Consider the following 20,041-nt stretch of genomic DNA (forward strand, 5'->3'; position numbering starts at 1 on the left):
AAAAAGAATGCAAGCAACATTACATTTTAGTTTTTTTATTGAAAAACATTTGCATGGAGATTCATCACCTGTAGACAGTAATACAAAAAAATAATCCAACAGAACACTTAGTCATTTTATCCCCAAACATTTTTAAAAAAAAAAAAACTTTTTGGGGCAAAATTGACTTAGAAAAAAAAAATGAAACATAACACTTAGTCATTTTTTTAAATATACATAGGAAAAATATAAAAAAAAACTTGGAATATAAACACCGAAAAAAAAAAGGAAAAAAAAGACCATTAAGGGTCTTGGGGTCTTTTTTCTCCAAGTGTTTTAAGAAAGACAATTGACACTCAAATCTCTTTTATTGAAATTTCTGATTTAAAAGAAAACATGAGATCCTCCTTACCCTGAGGATCGGGCCAAAATGAGCCAGAAAACTCTGGACTGCACCTAAGAAAGAAAATTGCAATTAGAAGTCAATAAAATAGATTTGGATGAATACTTGAGATATTAAAAAATAAACTAACCTCTCAAAAGAGTTCAGGGATGCCACATCATCTGCAAGGAAGATCATTTGGAGACCTGACGTGCAAAAATAAAAAACAAAAGTTAGTATATATACACTAGAGATGCAACAGATAGGCTTACATTTTTGCTGTTAAATCTAGTTTTACCTTGATGAAAAGACCAAGGATGATGCTAAACAGGGAAAACTTCATTTAAAAGTTGTTGGGGAGTTGCCAAACAACTAATACAGGAAGAGAAATCTTGCAAAAAAAAAAAAAAACAATCAAGATGAAGAATGAAAATAAGTTAGTGTTACGTGCTATTTCTTGTCCAGACAAGGCGGTTAAATAAACAGACTGACGTTAAGAGCAAGGAGAAAGTTGGCCTAACCATTTTGTATAAATGACTTAGTGTGAAAGCAGAACACTTACAATTTGAAAACGGGTGGTTTAAATACTGTGAAAACTATTAGTGCATACAACACACCGGGAACTAAGTCGTGCCTCTGGATGTCATTTTGGAGTGAAACTTTACCAAACAAACTGTCCGTTTATATCTCGGCTTTGTTTGAATCAAATAAAAGTCTTTCTACACGACTCGACAATGGAGAAAACGGACTAGATCTCTTAGTATTAACATCAAAACGACGCTCGACGTGGTCAAATGGAAAGCGTTGTCATGAGTGACGCTAATGCTACTGCTAAGATAGCTTGTCACATGCGGCACACGGAGGAGCCGGAGCCCAAACTTAAATTGTCGACGGTGTATTTAACCTGGCGTTAAACTAACAGATTTGTTGGCGTTTAATCTCAATTGATTCCTCAAAAACTCTATCGGTAGCGTGATACCTTACCTCGTTAGCTTGATACTTTACCTCGTTGGCGTGCTACACGTTCATCTGCATGGAAATGGCTGTTGGGGAAGACGAGGCACAGCGCATGTGCTCAATTTACGCTTCTACGTCGCCAATAGGCGTAGCCACGCCCACGTCGTCCTGATGGTGGCTTGCTTACTGCGCTCCAAGTGGTGGTCCTCACAACTCAATGTCCAAGTTTTGAAGATTAGTCGTGATTTTTGATGTCTTGGTGCTATAAAACAGTGTGTTAGTACACACATTTTACCAAATTCTGAGTAACATTTTTTACCTTGCATTTTACATCAACTCACCTTTATTCCTGACTCCAATAAAAGTTTAATATTTGAAATGCAAAGAATGCTTCATTCTATTGTATACAATAAATGTTATTATCATATTCTACTTTTCTTTTTTTTAGTGAATACATGGAATTATAAATTTGTATAATTGTAAGAATACAATTCCAAGGAACAAAACCAGGTTGGTTAAAAAGTAGCAATACCTAGTGAGGCAGCCTGGTGAGAAAGTAGCGCGTGGGCCTCACTTTTCTAGGATTGTGGATTCAATCCTAGGTCAGTCCTCCGTGCGGGGAATTTGCATTCTCTCCACGGGCTTGTGTGGGTTTTCTCCAGGTACTACGGTCTCCCCCCCAATGGCAAAAATATGCACGGAAGGCTGGACGTGCGTTCCAATTGGCTGGCCTCTGAGTGTCTTCTGCCTGGTGCCCATAGTTTGCTGGGATAGGCTCCAGCACCCCCTGCAACCTTTGTGAGGATACATGGTTGGGAAAATGCACAATTGAATATTACCCAACGAGACATTGTATTAAAAAAAAACAGAGGACTGGCTGTGAATTCAGTCCCATTTATATCCCCAAATATAAAATCCACTTTGTGTAGATTGCAAAAAACCTAGACTTTTTGAATGAAAGGCTAACACCTGATATGAAAAAGATAAATTTATTTAATGACATGTTAAAACTAAGGTGGGTCCATTTGAGGGGAAAGCAGCAAGATGACGGCGACTCCACATAGAGACACACTTAAAAAAAGTAGAAAGAAAGAATAATGTAAGCAGATTTACCACAAGAGGACTGACGTACAAACAGATGAAAGGAGAAAACAAACCAACTGGCAAGAAAAGAAAATAACTTGCTTCCACCTACAAAACACTGTTTAGCAAGAGGTCTGGCAACCGCCTTATTTTAGCAAATTCATTTCCACAAACAATAATAAAGATCATCTCCCTGTAAGAACAACAGCATCCCGCTCAACGAGGAGAAACGAGTCCTGCGCGGATGCTCGGAGGAAATTGATGGAAGAGGTAAAGCGGGTCAGTTTGTCCACCTTTCAATCTCTAACAAACGCACAGGCAAAAGAACATTTAACACAACTGAAATTCTGCAATATCCCACCCACCCTTCTTTTTTTTCCTCAAATTGACCAAAGACCTTTTTGTTTGTCGGTTTTTGGGACGCCTTTTTTTGGGGAGGCGCAGCTCCGTACGAGGCGAGCGTGATTCCGCAATCGAGTCGTGCGGCTAAACGCTTTTCCTGGCGCGCAATCAGACGGACGCGCTGGGTTCTGAGTTCCTAGTCAGAAGCGGGCGCTACGGGGACCTCCGGCGACGACGAGTTTATTTGCCTCTGTGCCGCGTTTCGGGCGAGATGTGGGCGATTGAGCACTGGGTGGCCACGAAAACGAGTATGCGATACGGACAGATGACAAACGGCCTACGACTAAATGATGCCAGAATGCAACAGTGGATCTTGCAAGTCCAATGTTTTGTTTTGCGTTTATAAGGCTACCACCTCGACGAAACTGTACCCTGGAGTCTGTTCTGTGCACCCCCCACCCCACCCCCCCGGGCCCGCGGCTACTTGACAAGACAGTCCGCTTTCACGTCCGTAGTGTCTTTGAGGAGTCTGGCGGCAAGAAAGAAAGGACCCCCCCCCCCTCAATTATGTGGCGAGTCCTTAGCACATGGAGATGGTCACGTTAATGCCCAGGTTGCCGTTCTCTGCAAAAAGCTGCGCGATGGACGTGTCGAAGACCAGGCAGTCGCTGTTCATGATGGCGGTGGCAATGCCCTCGTGGATGGAGCGCGGCGTGGCCTCCCAGGTCAGGCGGCGCCGGTGGCCATTGAGCTCCAGCCGGTACGCAAAGTTCTCCGCTTGCTTGCGAGTTCCGATGAGCTGCACGATGGCAAAAAACTGCTGGTGGCCGTCGTACTTCTCCTGCTTCTCCAACACCAGCATGAAGTGGAAGCCGAAGCACGACTGCATCATGACCCAGTCGACGGCCCCCGGCAGGTTGATGTCCGTGGCCAAAAACACGATATCCTCCCCCTGGAAAAGACGCTCCTTGTAAGTCTCCCCCCAAAAAATGCCATGGGATTTTTACCTGCATTGAAAGATGACAACCACCCCAAAACTCAAATGGTCTAGGACTATCACACCTACCCAAAAAAGGATTAAAAAAAAAAATCTTTCTAATAAAGAGTACACGGGTGGCGAACACCCGGCTCTCACCTTACAGTTTCGGGCATGTGGTCTTTTGAAGCACATATAAGCTGTACCCTCGATTCAGTCATTTTTTTTTGGTCCGTAAATAGCGTATATTGTGGCTCTTTTCCTCATTTCATGTTTCTATTATTTTTACTCTCTCTTAAAACATGCTCAAATTCATCAGGGTCCATTAAAAACAAATTACATCTATTTAAAAAAATAATTTGGCAGATTGGATTGTTGTTTTGGAAGGGGAAGAAAGTGTTATGGTGTTAATTGTGTGTTTTTGTGTGTGTGTCTGTCTGTTTTGGCAAGTGTGGCTCTTTGACTCTCACGGTTAAACATTTTTGCTCTTTGTGTTTAACTCGTTTGCCACCCCTGAAATACTGAACCCACCCACTCTTCCTCAACAGGGTTGTGGGATTAAAACATTGGCCAGGGCGCCACCACGTGGTCATTTTTCATATGGACTGACCTGCAGTGTGGTGATGGACTTGTGCTGGTGCATCAAGTGAGGCATGACAGCGTCCAGCGAGCCCTGCCACTTGCAGGAGGCGCCGGGGCAAGGGCAGGAGTACGGCCGGAACTCGCACAGCTCCTCGTGCTCCGTCTTGTCCGTGTGCGGCAGCGTGACTTCGCAGCCCGACGAGGCGTACTTGCACGGGAAGAGCACCGAGTTGGCCACCTTCTCCATGGCCAGATTCCTGATGGAGCCCAGCGGCCCTCGACAGGTCGGGCAGCAGGTGAGTTTGGGTCGACAGTTGGAGCACACCTGAGGGAGGCAGGTGGACAAACTATTTCAACACCAAGTTGCCAAGACGGCCAAATGGTTTAAAAGTCTGAACAAAAACAATTCATTTCATAAAGAATTTACCATTTTGAAAATTACCATTTTTGTCTCATCTCATCATGTGCTTCTTACATTAAAGTAATTTGAGACTCTACAGTAAAGACAATGTAGATTAAATATTGGCACAACTCTAGTAATTTGACCACTGATGTTGCACAATACCGTCCCCCGAAGGTCGAGTTTTAGCATGTGTATTTTCTTACTTTTTTTTTTTTAAATACACCAAAGCCGGAGATCACATACCAGGTGTCCCGACTGGCACTGAAGGATAGGTGGCAGAACATAGTCGAAGCACACTGGGCATTCAAACAGGCTGGCCAGGTCACTGTTTGAAGCAGTGGTTCCTGAAAGGGTGGGCACGCGCTGGGAGGCAGGGCACTTGGAGGTTCCTGTGGGCAGCGCGGTGGCAGTCTGGCGACTCATTTCTAGCCCCACACACGTAGAGGAGAAAAAGAATCAGGAATGAAAAACAATGCACCACCAAACGAGTTTTCCTATGCCTGAAGAGGAAAAACAGCAGTATTATTGGAAATAATAAAAAGCAACATTTGCATGGCAGGGCTACATTTAGTTTTGTAGCCTTGGTTAGTTTTACTACAAATATAGTGCCGGTAAATAGGGGCAAGCTTATTGTTTATACGGACGGCGTGCTTGTTCATTGGTAATCGCATCTGCCGTGTTGGGATGATGACTACGACTATTAATATGGTCTGTTTAGTAGGCAAACATGCCGACAAAAGCCACAGCGATGTGACTGAATAAGCGCGGGGCATTGAGCCAAATGAAGGCCAGGGTCACAGCCACCTAGCATAGCACTGCGTGGCTGTCAAGGCGGGCCGTTGCAAGCAATGACTCAGTACGATAATCCATTTTAAGGATGACATACGCTTTGAGCTTGAGAAGAATGACAATGACGGATTGCCAAGATTGCACAACTGGAACAGAAACTGTGCAAAAGTAACTGACTTATCAAAATTCAATTTTACAGATTGACAAGCTAAAAATCCAAGATATCTCCCAACAAAAATTTCATTTTTACTAACTAGAAGCACAAAACTGACACCAAGTGCACAGCTGCAGAAAGATTCTCCAAATTGAATACTGAATTTCATTTTTCCAAAATGAGAGACGTTTTAAGTGAAGCACCATCTTAGCCAATCATTTTTTTTTTACATGTTCCTATTGTATTAGGATTTCTGCTCTATACTCGCCGTGTGCATAATGTCACATTTTTTACAATGTCAAAGGCAGTCTGTATTCAAACATTCTAATTCCAAAACACTGAAATGACTTGCATTATTTCTTACTTTTCCTTAATATTTTAGCTAAAGCTCCAGAAGAGCATATGCAGTCACAACCATATAAAGAAAGCACTCACCTTCGTCCATAAGATTTCCAAATAAGGTTTTCGTCTTCTCTTGAAATGTGGAGACCTCTGCAAAAACAGACAGAAAATGCAGATTTAGTCTAATGATTAAGAAAGGGGATTTATTTCCAGGGCATTACCAGACAAATGCTATTCTTAACGCTATTTTGGTAAAACACTTTTTAAGACTTAATATGAAGTCCAATTATTCAGCTTCAACGCCTTTATGAATTAATTCATAAGTTAACATTTCAAAAATACATGGGAACCCCCCTGTTGAATAAATTGAGGGAAATTAATTTTTGTTATTTTTCTTTTATATAAGCTCTTCAAAGAGAACTTTTTCTTTTTAAAAATATCAACTCATTGGATGCTATTGACAACAAGACCTCCAGTTGTTTTTAAAACATGGGACTTCATGGTGTTTGAGCATCAACGTGCCAAACAAAGATAGCAATTTTTAGCGCATAATAAAAACGGTGCGGTGTAGTCACTTTCTAGTCGAGCGGTGCTTCAGTGAGTAAGAAGCTTAGACGCTCTGAGTACAGAAGGGAAATTCCCAAACTAAGTGTCTTGTCTGACTTGCATGTTCTCCCGCTCCTAGAGTGCATGGTGTGGATTCTGTGGAGCCCAGTGGGCCAGTGTCCAATGTCAACACTAGCAGGGTACGCTCACTCGCACACTCATTGGCTTGCTGCCTTCCCCATCTACAGCAAGCTAACAAAATGAGTAACTTCATCTCTGCTTGCTTCGCTCCTTGCGGCCAATGGTGTCAACAATCTCTCTCTTTCCAGCTGAACGACTGTTAATTTGGTTACCACTTTGGACATTCTCTCTTACTCTTTCCCCGTGGCACCCCCACCCTCTGCTCCCACCGCCCAACTGGATGTGCAAAGCTCAAATTTCAGCCTGTCTAGCACTAGCTACCCTACTGGACACCATAACTCTCTTACAAAGAGCCAAAACATAAGCCCTCCCCGTTTTTAAAGACAGCCAAACAGGTTCCCATCCAAATGCGTCCATTAACACTACACATTGCATTTATTAAATTCAATGGCTGCCATCGACGATCATTCAATGCCAAACTTTGCAGTCAAAACTGAATTGGATGTCTAGCGTTGTCAAAAGAGAAAAATTAGCTTTAACAGTTCAAATTTAACTGGTTGTCACTGGCTCTTTTTTCAATTTTGAATCATTTTAAGTACATTTAGATCAAAAATTCAATAATTTATCATTCTATTATAGGCATCGTTTAATATATACAGCTGGCGAAGCACACACACTATCTATAAGGGCTGTCAAGCAGCAACAATCACTTTTCATCAACACACTTTCAACCGAGGGCTTGATCCAATTTACAGAGAAAAGATAAATGGATGAAGGGAGAAGAATGAGAACAAAGGTCCGCATCAATAGGGCACAGGGGTCACTAAATAGGCTCTGTTAGAACATCTGAGACACAGGCAGCAGCTGCACTTGCACATTTACTACTGATACAAGCACATTAACACAATCTCAGTTCCAAGATGGCTATGGGATTCCTGCCAATGGGCTGGTGCTTAAAACGTAAATCATTTCTCATATTATACTTATGATGTCATATATGGTTTCACGAATTAGCTGTGAAAAATGTCATGCGTAATGCTTTCCATGGTGAACTACTACACTTGCATTGTGGTTTGGCGTAATGGATTTAAGTTATTGTTGGGCTCCAAGTCCCAGTAATTTTCAAATGAAAAATTTAAGAAAAATGTAAAAACTTAATGTGCAATTATTAGAGTTGCACCGATATAACTATCGGAAGGGTCTCGATACAGCACCAAAATTCATGCACCTATATCAGGGAGTACCGAGAAATATAAGAAATAAAAAAAAACATGCAATTTGTATACAGTGAGAATTACCCAACTTGAGATGATGGTACATCTAAGAGTTTTATTTCATACATTTTACTTTAACTGATTGGCAGCGATGAACATCCAATCCATTTGAACTGCAAACTGCTGGTGGCGAATAATCATCTTTCAGTGGTATTGACAGCGAAGGACGTCCAATCAAATCGGATTGGTCTGCGACACAAGTTAACATGCTAGAAACACAGTGGCTGTAGTAAGACAATAACGGGGTAGTCAAAGACTGAAGATTTGTCAAAATCGTTCATATTGCATGCACCGAAAATAGAACTATTACACACGCATAGTAGAACATTTGTTGATATTTTGCTAGAGGTAGTGAATGTGACATGATGCTCCTATGCAACCATCAAAAGAGCCACATATGGCTCCCAAGCATTAGGAAGATCTATGCTGACATCAATGTTTACATTCCTTGCGTTGCATCGTAGTAATGTGTGGCAAGAACGAGCACATTTCCCCATTCAGTTTCATTGTCTAACACTTTTGAGCAAGGATTTCACTCTTGCTGTGTGTTCATTACAACTACATAAAATTATGAAAACTACAATAATGATTAATGAAAAAAAATACAATGAACTGCATTGAAGTTTTCTGTTCATTCACCAAAAAAGGATTAAAATGTACAATTGAGACCTAATGACCTGAGATGTTTTTATTACTTTGATTCACGTACTCAAAACACACACCGAACAAGCTACGAACACATCTACCTGATACGCAAATATTTGTTTTGTAACATGCTGCGGCCCGACTTGTGTTGGAGAACATGCATAAAAAGAGCCCCTCACGTCTACCAGCGTTAAAACACCACTGTTGATGCTTGACTCAGTGGTTGTTGTTATGGCAACAAGCTACTCAGCTGATCACTAGCAGTTTATTCGCGAGGGCAATGAAGGAAAAGGGACGATGAGTCCATTTTCATTTCGTGCTACATAAGGCTCACTTTCGGTCCATTGAATATTTAGCGTTACAATGAAGCACAACGATGTCGAGCAAACTCAGCCTGACGACAGCCAATTTCGCATCACGTTGCTATTACATGGAATAAAGATTCGAAACGTGAGGATTAATCCCCACGAGCACAAACAAAATGCAGCTTTAGGATGTCCCACGTACGATCACTCGGTACACGTATTTTGGTGTGTGTGTGTGAGGGTCAGTTGTACTAAAAGTTGTCAAAACCAAAATATCCCATAATACCGTTTCAATGACATATTCAATGCTGACATTCAAGCCTCCACTTGCCTGCAGGTCACTCACAGCCACCATTCGCCAAGTCGCTGTGGATCATATTCCTCCCAAGCTCACAGAACTAACCCCTACTCTGAACAGAATACATATACGGTGTGCTAATTTGAAATTAACTACGCCCTAATAATTAATTGCAAAGCACATATTACCAACTAGTTAGTGTTCCAGACACACAAGGCCTAATCGTGACGGAGAGTAGCTTTAGCAACATTAGCATGTTAGCTCACCGTATCGATGATTGGGAGCTTTGCGAGGCAGATAACCACCAAAACAAACGAAAATGGCCTTATTTCCAACAAAACCCGACTCTTTCCCATTTGAAAGGCACGATCCGAACTGAATTAGACGCTTGAAGCACGCATACAAGTTTGCAACCCGGCTAAGCAAATGTTAGCCCGCCGCGCTAATGGATGGCAAGCGAACGCTGTTGTTTTGACCACGGCACACTGGTGCCCCGCAAATGAAAAAAACACAATTCCGCGCTTTTTATCGTGATCAGCACAGTTCATCTCACCTCGGACGGAATATCCTTGAAGAATTCGCGGAAGGGGGTTAGATGGAGGCTCGCTGTGGTGCGTGTTTGCTTGGTTTGCTGCAGAGAAACACATTCGCAAAGCTGGTAGAGCAGAGGCGAGACGCCAGGCGCTAAGTAGTAGTAGCCGCCTCGTATGCGCGCGCGCGCACAGTTGTTGAAGTTTGCATCGGGAGCGCGCTCCTCACGACCTACCAGGATGATTAGTGAAGTTTCCCCTTCATACTGGAAATAAAAAAAAACACCAACAATAAATTATCATTTCTTCGTTTGTGCTGCAAAGCGTTTCGTTTGTATTTTTAATAGATATTTGAGATTCTTTATTTTTTATTTATAGGTCATTTAGAGTTCACCCCCCCCCCATTAACGTCAGATTCACCCCCAAAATAGTCGCAAACGTTTGTGGTGAAAAAAGTTCCGATGTTGCTGTGGTATTTTTCGAGATATTGAGGGTTTTTTGGGGGGTGAGTGAGTGGTGGTGATGACATCATATTGTTTGGGTGGTGACGTCATCGTCTAGTTGGCCCCAATACTGGAAATAAAAAAACAGAAAACAACAAACAAAAACAGTGCCCTTACTTTGTGTTGCGTTTGTGTCGTACAATGTTCTGTATGTGCTTTTTTTAGATTTTGAGATATAGTCACAAGACAGAGAGGAACACCTACGTTAAACTAGGGGCTCTCGAGCTGCATGCGGTTCCCGGCCAAAAAGTATGCTGCTCTTTGCTTCTTATCATATTTTGTATACATGGTGTGGCTCTTTGACTCTCATGGTTTAAAATGTTTGCTCTCTGTGTTTAACTTATTCGCCACCCATCAATATAACGTTTCAATCCAGTGTGTACTGTGCAGTGGCTAAAAAACAAAAGAACAAAAGTTGGTCATTAATAACAGAATTACGGTTATAAAATGTTCCGGAGATACTGCAGGAAGTAAATATTTGAGATAGTTGAGGTAACTCAAGTGTCAAAGGTTGTATAGTAGCACTCAAAAAAATGAAAAGGCCAAATGACAAATTATCATCTTGAAGGAATAAGTGGCTTCTCAAATTTGAATGCCATCTAGGTTAAAAACAACAACATTTTTACACACTTGAAATGGATGCAGAGAGACAAATGTGTGGAGCGAGCCAAACCACAGCGTGCTAAGATGCTCTGGTATGCTGGAATTTGACTTTCTGCTTGGACCGAACAACGCACGTATTGTTGGAGTGCTTCTAATCTGCGGAAAAATGAAGAAAAGGGTGGAGGAAAGCCACAGAGAAGAGGGTTTCCACGAGAATTGGGTAGGGACGAGAAGATGAGGTTTCAAGAAAAAAAAGGGCGTAACTCAAGGTGATGGAGAGGTAGAGCTGTTCCCACTGCCATCAGCAAATTCCACGCATAACTCTGCATGGCAGCAGCAGACTCTCATTCAAGCATGCAAATTTCGGACTCCAGCTCCTTGTAGAATTTCCATGAATTTCTTAAGGGGATTACATACTCTCCAAATTGCTATTGAATGCTAAAACAATAATTTATGTACCACTATGTCACGTTTCCAAGGTACATGGTTGTATGTTAGAATTGTCAATATTTTCAATGAGAACTCTTCCTAATAAGAGTCCAAGTTACTCTTTTATCAAGTTTATTAGACTAAATAACATCTTCAGTTAGGATGAATTGAACTCCCATGTTAAATCCACAGCAGATACAGAAAAGGACAGTAGATTTGACCTAGAGCACGTTGACAAATGGAGTTTGGCTGTCTCTTTGTTTAAAAAAGTCATTTCTAAATCCATTGTGGGATATTTACACTTTTAGATGTGTAACCAGGATTCCAATTTAAGTTTTTTAAAAAGATGAATGCTATTAAATGTCATTTCCATAGAGTTCTGTTTGAGGTTCACTATAATGTAAAAATAAGAGATTCACTCCCGTATTTTCCAAATGCAAATGTTATTGGTAGAGCAGCCATTCTAATCCAAAACACATTTTTTAAGTGCATTCAAGGATTTAGTCTCCTTCATGTTGTGGGGACGTGATTTTAGTCTTTCCTTCTTTTTGTAAGATTGTCATTTTGCATATTCATGAAGGCATGTTTGCAGTAGTCACACAAATGGTGTCAACATGCATTGGGAGATTATTTACATTCTTCTGCTGCCATTCTGTACACTCAATGCATGTCTGTCTAACCTTGAAAAAAAAATGAAATGTTAGGGTAGCTCAAAAGCCAATTGTGAACTGTGGCATTTATTTAATTTGTCAAAACGCAAAACCACACAGAACCCCATCCCCCAAAAAATCAAATTTACAAAAAAAAAAAAACACCAAAAGCCTGAACATCAATTCTTAACAGCATGGTGAATGAAACATTTTCTATTATACACATTTGTTTTGGAAGAGTATTTTACACAACTGATGCACTTCACATATGCATGCAGGAGAACGTCATCTTCGAATTCTGCTTGGAGGGTGAAAGCAGCCCAACGAGTCTCTAACACAGGCAACTTAACTTTTTTTTTTAAACGTGATTCAAAAGAACCTATGTACAAGTTTCAATGCTACCAAAGAACAGTGAATAAATGTATGTGGTCTGCTTTGACAGCAATTTGTTTATCAAACAAATGCAAACCCCAGAATTGTTCCTTCTAGTGTTTTAAAATGTAAAGCAGTTAGAACATGAAAAAAAGGTTTATTTAACTAACAGTCTTTAGGTGTGTACATTTGTGATAGGAAATTAATCAAGTTATATGACCAGTCTTCTAAACCTGATTCATGCTGGTCATAGATCTGTAGAACAAAAAAAAAATACATTTTTTGGATTGCATTGACCAAATTGTTCCAAACTAAAAAAAAAACAAGGAAATTGGCAGGCATAGCAGGTGAAAAAATACACTTTAAGATCAGTAAGACAATAAATAAGACTAATCAGGAAGAGTGTGAAAAATAAATAGTTAAACTGTGTTCTGAATCACGTTTTCCGCGTAAGCAGTGGAGTTATTAGGCCAGCGAATCATCCCAGCAGCAGTCCTGACAGGGCGTTCAAGTCCCTCATGTACGGATTATCATTGAGAATGCGGTCAATCTGTTGGTTCTGCTCGGGGAAAATCAAACACAGCTGCTTCTTCAGCTGGGATGTCTCCGTTGGCGAACGTTGAGGTGGAGGCGACCGGGACGGCGATGCGGAACGATGGCGTCCTGGGTTGGAATGAGGAGCTTGTGGTTGGACGGCAGGTGTCCACGGAGCTGAGTTAAGAGCCTGCACAAAGACTGGATTCTGCTGGTGGATGGACGGACGCAGGTCTGGGGGTCTCCGAGGGGGAGGGGTGATAGGAAGATGCCTGAATTGTGAAAGGGCAAAAGAGAGAGAGACAGTACTTTAGGGATGCAGTTCATTCAGCTTTAGGCTGAAATGATTAAATAATCCATAAACCATACATGACCAAACCTGGTAAACAGATTAGCACACTCACTTTGTTGATCACATGCCAGTTTAAACCCACACATGTTTGTCAAATGTTACCAACAGTTAAAGTTTGACAATTGAGGAAGCACACACCTGTTTGTTTTTCGAAGAAATAAGTCCAGATGAGGTCCATTTTTCCCCAAAGGGTCATCAGGGATCATGAAGTGGTCTTCGACAAAAGTAAACTGCAGTAACCTGCGGTTAGATTGGTTTATTTTAAATTTTGGGTAGTTAGTTAAAGTTGATCTAAATTGGAATTGTAAAATAGAACGATCAATTACCGCTCTTGAATGATCCGTAGCCATGAGTTCGAAGTATTGACAAAGTCTCTCAGGTTGTCGTTTGTCACAATGATACCATCTGTTTTCTCAGCTAAGTGGAGCAGGAATCTAACCGAGCATTCAATTATTAGACACACAAAAAACCCTCACATTTTGTATCTATCCAACTAACTATATAAAATTCTAAACTTAAGCTTGTCAGCATTTTACATTTCTTTTTAAAGTACTATGACCCATTTATGACAGAAGAGTTGTAAAAAAAAAATACAGAGAAGTATCAGGTATCCCATAAAACCTAAATGTACCCAAACCTATCCATAATATGGGTCAAGACTCCAATTACGTAAGCATGTTCAAAACTTTTTTTCCTGCTTCTAAATGAGTAAATTGTTCTGATATTAAAATTCGGAGGACAATTGTGTATTTTTAAGTATGCACCTGTCATCATGTGAGGCTATCCTTTGTCCACAGACCTCTCTGGATGGCGTGAAAGAAAGCAAACGCAGGTCTTCTAGTTGTTTTAAAAAATGTTGCTCTGCAGTTAAGTGAACACATGAAATTAGAACAAACCCAATCACAAGATAAAACACTATCATGAATACCTGTTGTGAGTGGGTCTCTCTTCTGACGCCACTGCGGAACAAATACAGTGATCTCCCTGTGGCCCAGCTTCCAAAACGTCTCCACCGCGAGAGCAATGCCCCGACAGGAGAAAAAGCGATGTAGGCCATGTCTGAAGAGAATAAAGATCTATTTCAACATGTGTACTCTAGTATTTAACATTTTTTACAATTTCAAATTACTTACTGTAAAATTTAGGTATGCTTACTACAACAGAAAAAAATATTCTCTTCTATGTATAGATGAAAAATACAGGTTAATTTTGCTTTCAAGGCGCACAACATTTGATTTTTTCCCTTTCCTGCCAATGTTTACAGGTGAGCAAGTCTAAATTAAAATGAAATTTGAAATCAGATTATTTACCTTTTAACCTATCACTGCAAGGCTGTTCCACCTTTGTGGTTACAACATACATATGTGCTACATGATGCTAATGTGCTTAGGCACAGTGGCTGCGAATCACAATGCTAGATACAATTATTTAGGGTGCATTTTTCAAGTAGACAACATCATTGGAATTTATTGGCACAAGGAGTCTATTGAAGGAAAAGAAAATGAACTGTAAAATTCTGTATTTCCACTCACGCCATAGCCACATTGCTGCCATCTATGATGATGTGGCGGAGGCCCGGTCGTCCTGGATCGTTCGGCAACTTCAGGGTGTATGGAGTCTTTAAAGATTGGTGAAAACGGGCCAAACCCGTCACAGGGGGTGCTGGAAAAGTATCCCTGGCCCCGCTGCCATGAAAGCCCATGTGCCCAATGGTCTGGTAGGGATGGGAACTGCTTGTGATAGGACCTGACTGTAGGGGAGAAACAAGTCCATTATATTTTCCAGGAAATGACTCTGAAATAAGAAACTTGATTGTAAACGCAAAATGTTTTATGACATGAAAAGGAGAAAGTCATTACATTGGGGGTGGAAGCCACAGAGGTGGTGCTGTTTGTCAGCCATTGGGGTGCACTGCGTAGCGCCGTCACACTCTCAACTTTCATGGGTCCGCCCAAAGTCCGAGTTCCGCTTCGTGACAGGTGATCATCGCTTTGTGAAATGCTCCCACCACCTCGCGCCATATAGTCTGTTCTTGATCCCGTCTGGGTGTCGGCATTTGTCATCGTCACTCTTGATGTTCGACTATTGGCTGTTTTGCTGTTTGTCCCTCCAACATAATCCTCATCATCGTCGTCAATGGTGATGATGTCACAGTTCCCAGCTCCTCCTTGTGCACTGGAGCTTCGTTTGATGGTAATGGCCTATTGGGGATGAGAAATTGTACGAAACAGTGCAATTATTAGAAGATCAGCCAACCATACATAATGATTTGGCACCATCCTGCTGGTCTATCCCAGCTGAATGGGTCAAATGCCAATCACAGTTCACTTCAACCTATCATATCATAAACCCCAAAAAGGTAGGCGAATATATATGTAGATTCAACACATGAAATACTGGATTCTGTCAATAAAAGTCTTAAAAGTTTGCCATTACCTGTTGAGTGCTGGACTCGCTGCCACTGCACTGCCTGCGGTGACCAAGTCCATTAGTACTGGCTCGATGATGGGACTGGATATTCCCTTTGGACTGCCTAGTCTCCGGCTCGCAGTTAATAGCAAGCGAAGAAGTCACCGAGGAGGACGAGGGAAGATCAGAGGAGTGCACGTTGTTCAATTTGGATTCTTCTACTCCTCTTTTTGTTTCTGCGGCACAACGGTTTGTTTCTGCTACAATTTTTTCAAGAATAAGGAAAGTGTCTTCTGTTTGTCCTGTATCCTTGATGACACGCTCCACTATATCTTGCTGGTAACCCATGGTTCTAAAAAATAAAAATAAAAAATTGCATATGTAATTGTGAAGCAAATTCATAAAGAATTGCCGTCATTCTCGAGACTAATGTTCACCTGAAGAAATTGACCAAACAACGTAGATTGGTTTCTGGGCTGACAGCCTCGCTTTCATCCACAAAACCCTCGCAAGGGTCCAATCTTGTTGAAGCAGCAACAGTGTTAGATTTAGCTGAGTGTGAGGAGATTGTGCATGATGCAGACGCATTTTTGGATCGATAAGTACTTGCCCCGAGGCCTTCTCTGCCCCGGTGGCGCTCTCTATCCCGTGACCTCTCCGGGGACTGGTCCCGCCTCTCTAGAGAGTATTGTCTCTTTGTGTCCCGAGTTTCGCTCTCGGAAGAGCGCCGCTTGTGTGAAGGCCTGATTCCATTGAACAGAAGGCCCTCAGAACCCAAACCAGTGCCTGCCCCTGTTTTTCCAGCACCATCATCAGAAGGAGTCTTGTGTGCCCCCCTGTCCTCAAAGCTGGTGTCCAGGATGCGAATAGAGAGCTCTGTCACAGGGGTGCTACTCTGTGAGCGGTCTTGCTCTGGGTCGGCCGTGGTGAGATGGAGGTTCTGATTCGAGACAGCCTGAAAAGCATAACCCAATATCAAGGTTAGGGTTTGTGTAGTCTTAAACAGACAACATAATTTATGTATAAGGATGCATTCAAGTGAGTTGTCTTGTATCTACTTCATGGTTTCTTAGCTATTCTAATGTAATATCGCTATGTTGCCAAGGCAGAAGAGTTGGTAAATTATTTTTGGAACATAGATAAATATTATCAAAATATATATTTTTTAAATATCAAACTAACATAAAAATCTGCCTTTGTGTTTATATTTTCAATACTTTTGAAAATTGGACTTATGGCATTTTAATAAAAACTAAGCCCATATTAAAAAAACAAAACATTGGCCTCTCAAGGCTATTCTAGGGTCTGTAAAAACCCTGGTACGAATTGTGCTTGACGTAAGCTGGCAAGCAATTACATAAAAGTCATCGCCTTGGATACATTATTGCTGCCACTTTCTTGTTCCTTAATCATGGTGAATAAGCAATTTATAATTTTCCTGTTCCTACTTGGATTACTATAAATTCTGTATGTCTAATCTGACAAGGTATTTACATGGTAACGGGGAAAAACAACAACAACATATTTCCATATTGTTTAGACGGAGAGTTTTACAGGGCTGGATTTGCAAAAATCTAAAAACCACTCCCATGGTGCAATCCTTAATAATGATTCACTTTCGTTATTGTTTAAACAATTGAAAACGCAAAATTGACATTTGGTGACACCCGTCTTACATAATCTGCAACAGTAAATGGCGGAAATGCCCAAGTAAAAGGTTCCCAGCAAAGGGGAAGAAGATACTTATGGTGTCACTATAATAAGCCCGTTCATTGGTTCACTTAACAAGCCACTTTCTCTAGCAGCGATTAACAGAGACGGACAACCATGCCAACCAATGATGACATCAAAATACGAACCTGTGAGGGTGAGAGTGAGCTGGTAGGACTGTGAGCCAGTCCAAGTAATTCTTCTTTCAATGCACTAGGGAGTAGAAGAAGCTCCATGGTGTACTTATCGCCCCTTTCCTCCACAAACGACTTGAACTCTCGTTTCACAGATTGCTCTGTGTCACTCATTAGACTTCGCTTTTCCTGTATAAAACGGAAAACACAACAATTTTGACATATCAACAAAAATTCTGACTTAGAAATGTAGTCATTACAAGAGCTTAGATCAAACATATTGGAACTGTTAAATGGTTGGACACCAAGTTCACCTGGAAAAGCGCCACAAACTGCTGAACTCGACTCTGCGCCATCACAACAGGCTCAGCACGGCCCGTCAAGCGCAAACATCCTGGCTCAGGAACTATAACCACGGCACTTGTGTCCCGTATGAGGCTGTCCAGAAAGAGACCACGGGCTCCGAGAAAGATACAGTGCATGTCCACTGGATAGCGCTCTTCTTTTTGCAGCTCTGGGTCACACAGCCCTCTTACATACTCCTGTAAAAGAACAAATGATAAGTAATTTGACACATTCTGAAAAGAAGTGATTTGGAGAGGGCAGTTCTGTATCATGAAAAAAAAACTGACTTTACCAGGGTTACAATGGACTAAGTAACGACTTGATAACTCAAATCTTTTACAGACGATTCTCACTTGAAAATATTAAATTGTGTTTGTATGGGCATGAGTGGCAACACTTCATATTTCTTAACAGCTGATTCCCTTTGGGGAGCATTTCCAATATCATAAGGGTTGAGGGTCCCAGAGACAGCGAAGTTATTTACACATTGTCCCAAGGTAGAGGAATATTATTGAAATCGAAAACCAGTAGTATTTTCTAATGCAAAATAATGTGAGTTTATTGGTGACAAAAATGGACCAACTCGAGACCCGAGCCCCTTGCTAAGTCCAGCATAAGATGATTTCTATACCAGCCAGAGCAGTACAGAACCAGTATGTATTGGATTTCCTGACCTAAATAAATACATGTATTTAGTCAAACGCAGACATACTCGCAAAATAAGGAACTGATCGTGAACGGTAAAGGAAAGCAAAAGCTCCAGCTACTAGCAGCCATTGATCTTTTTGATCGAGGCATTAAAGCAACCAGAAAACACACCCGCCCTGATACCATGGCCACATTATCCCAAAGGTCATGGAAATAAAGACCCCACCTTTGCTTTGGAAACGTCGTCAGCCTTTCCACTGAGCTGCAGCCATATCTGACGCGAAGCTGCGCTCCCGTGCGCTTGTCCCGTGTAGTCTAATAGCCCGATGATGGTAAACGTCACTTTGAAAACGTGCTCCACTCTCGGTCGGACACATTTCAGTTCGTATTCCTTATTTTCCAGGACAGTGAACTCGTCCGTGACGGTGTCTTGATGTTGCCTCGCGGCCGTGGTGTGGAGCCTACTGGTCGGCTGCTCGATGTACGCCAGCTCGGGGACTTGATTCTTACCGACAAGGGGCCGCGTTGTTGACATAGCCACTCTCGGTGTTGGCGTCGCCTCGGACGAGCACGTCTTTATAATTCAACCTGTCGGCGTGCCTGGGTCACTCTGCTGTCTACATTGTATGATCAGGGGGTAATACGCGGCGACACAGCAAAGTTTATAACGTCTAATATAAAGAACACCACGGGCAGACTAGCTAAGAAGTCGGAAGCAACGAATGACGTAGGCGGAAAGTCCCACTTAGTACGTCATCAAAGGTCGACAGTAGATAGGATGCAACAACTCAAGTTTCGTTTCTCTGTTCAGTGGTGGCGGAAGTTTTTGCGCAAAAAGCCACGATGCCTACCTTTTATAAAACATTGGATGTCGTTTTGAAGAGCACAATGGAGGATGTTTTTAAAATCAAAATGTCTGAATGCTCCCTGCCATTGCTATTTGAACCAAGTTCTGACTCATTAATTGTCCCATTCTATGAATGCTGTATTCATTGAGTGACATAGTATTACGGATGGCATATTAACTAATTAAGCTCATCTAGTTAAGTAAAAAAAATAATGACAATGATACAATCAAGTAAATATTTCAACAGTATGAAATGTACTTTCAAATACAAAAAATCCCCCCCTGTTAATTCAATATAATGGTCATTTCACCAGTGTGCTTTTTTTGGTACGGAAAAAAAGCAATTTATGTTTACACTTTGGTTACAACTCTTGAAATATGACAAAGAAACAAAACTGACAAAAAGACAAATCATTTTGGTTATCCTAACATGTTCTTCTCTATGCCACGATTATCACAGGCAGAATTATACAATATTTTAGAAATAAGTCACTTATTAAACTGAAAAAATAAAGCAACTTTTTATTTTAGTATAAACCATAGAATATGTTATACTTTTAGCCACATGATGGTAGTATAAGCTTCAATATTGAAGTGGATTGGATTGAAATCGTTTTTGTGTCATACAAGTAGTATAATGAGATGTAAAGCTTCACCACGAAGTACCCAAACACAACAACAAACAGAAAAATAAATAATAATAATCAATAACTAATTTTATATTATCAAGACACAGAATTTGCCTTTTCGGGCCCAGGTAATGGAACATGTAGATAG

General features: G+C 41.2%; 2 protein-coding genes and 1 long non-coding RNA gene across 4 annotated transcripts; all 3 read right to left on the reverse strand.

The window, feature by feature from the left end:
* Positions 1-19: 19 nt before the first annotated feature.
* Positions 20-2,068, reverse strand: LOC144183752 (uncharacterized). Its single transcript, XR_013324759.1, has 4 exons — positions 1,851-2,068; positions 660-1,580; positions 513-567; positions 20-435 (listed from the first exon to the last, which is right to left on the reverse strand). It is a non-coding gene; the product is annotated as an uncharacterized LOC144183752 (long non-coding RNA).
* A 220-nt stretch (positions 2,069-2,288) lies between these two features.
* siah1 (siah E3 ubiquitin protein ligase 1) lies at positions 2,289-9,921 on the reverse strand. Of its 2 annotated transcripts, XM_077711807.1 has the most exons (6): positions 9,752-9,890; positions 8,017-8,139; positions 6,083-6,139; positions 4,948-5,129; positions 4,330-4,626; positions 2,289-3,695 (listed from the first exon to the last, which is right to left on the reverse strand). In XM_077711807.1, the coding sequence occupies exons 3-6, from the start codon at positions 6,090-6,092 to the stop codon at positions 3,324-3,326; spliced, it is 861 nt and encodes a 286-aa protein (XP_077567933.1). In that variant the 5' UTR covers positions 6,093-6,139; positions 8,017-8,139; positions 9,752-9,890; the 3' UTR covers positions 2,289-3,323. The 2 variants fall into 2 exon arrangements, with proteins under 2 accessions (XP_077567933.1, XP_077567926.1); XM_077711800.1 differs by lacking the exon at positions 8,017-8,139 and having other exon boundaries at positions 9,752-9,921.
* A 2,059-nt stretch (positions 9,922-11,980) lies between these two features.
* n4bp1 (nedd4 binding protein 1) lies at positions 11,981-19,156 on the reverse strand. Its single transcript, XM_077710962.1, has 12 exons — positions 18,644-19,156; positions 17,739-17,966; positions 17,440-17,613; positions 16,018-16,535; positions 15,608-15,932; positions 15,031-15,372; positions 14,704-14,921; positions 14,100-14,230; positions 13,936-14,032; positions 13,498-13,605; positions 13,310-13,411; positions 11,981-13,091 (listed from the first exon to the last, which is right to left on the reverse strand). The coding sequence occupies exons 1-12, from the start codon at positions 18,950-18,952 to the stop codon at positions 12,764-12,766; spliced, it is 2,880 nt and encodes a 959-aa protein (XP_077567088.1). The 5' UTR covers positions 18,953-19,156; the 3' UTR covers positions 11,981-12,763.
* Between the last annotated feature and the right edge of the window lie 885 nt (positions 19,157-20,041).

Source organism: Stigmatopora nigra, chromosome 2 (genome assembly GCF_051989575.1).
Source record: "Stigmatopora nigra isolate UIUO_SnigA chromosome 2, RoL_Snig_1.1, whole genome shotgun sequence".
Classification (NCBI taxonomy): Eukaryota; Metazoa; Chordata; class Actinopteri; order Syngnathiformes; family Syngnathidae; genus Stigmatopora; species Stigmatopora nigra.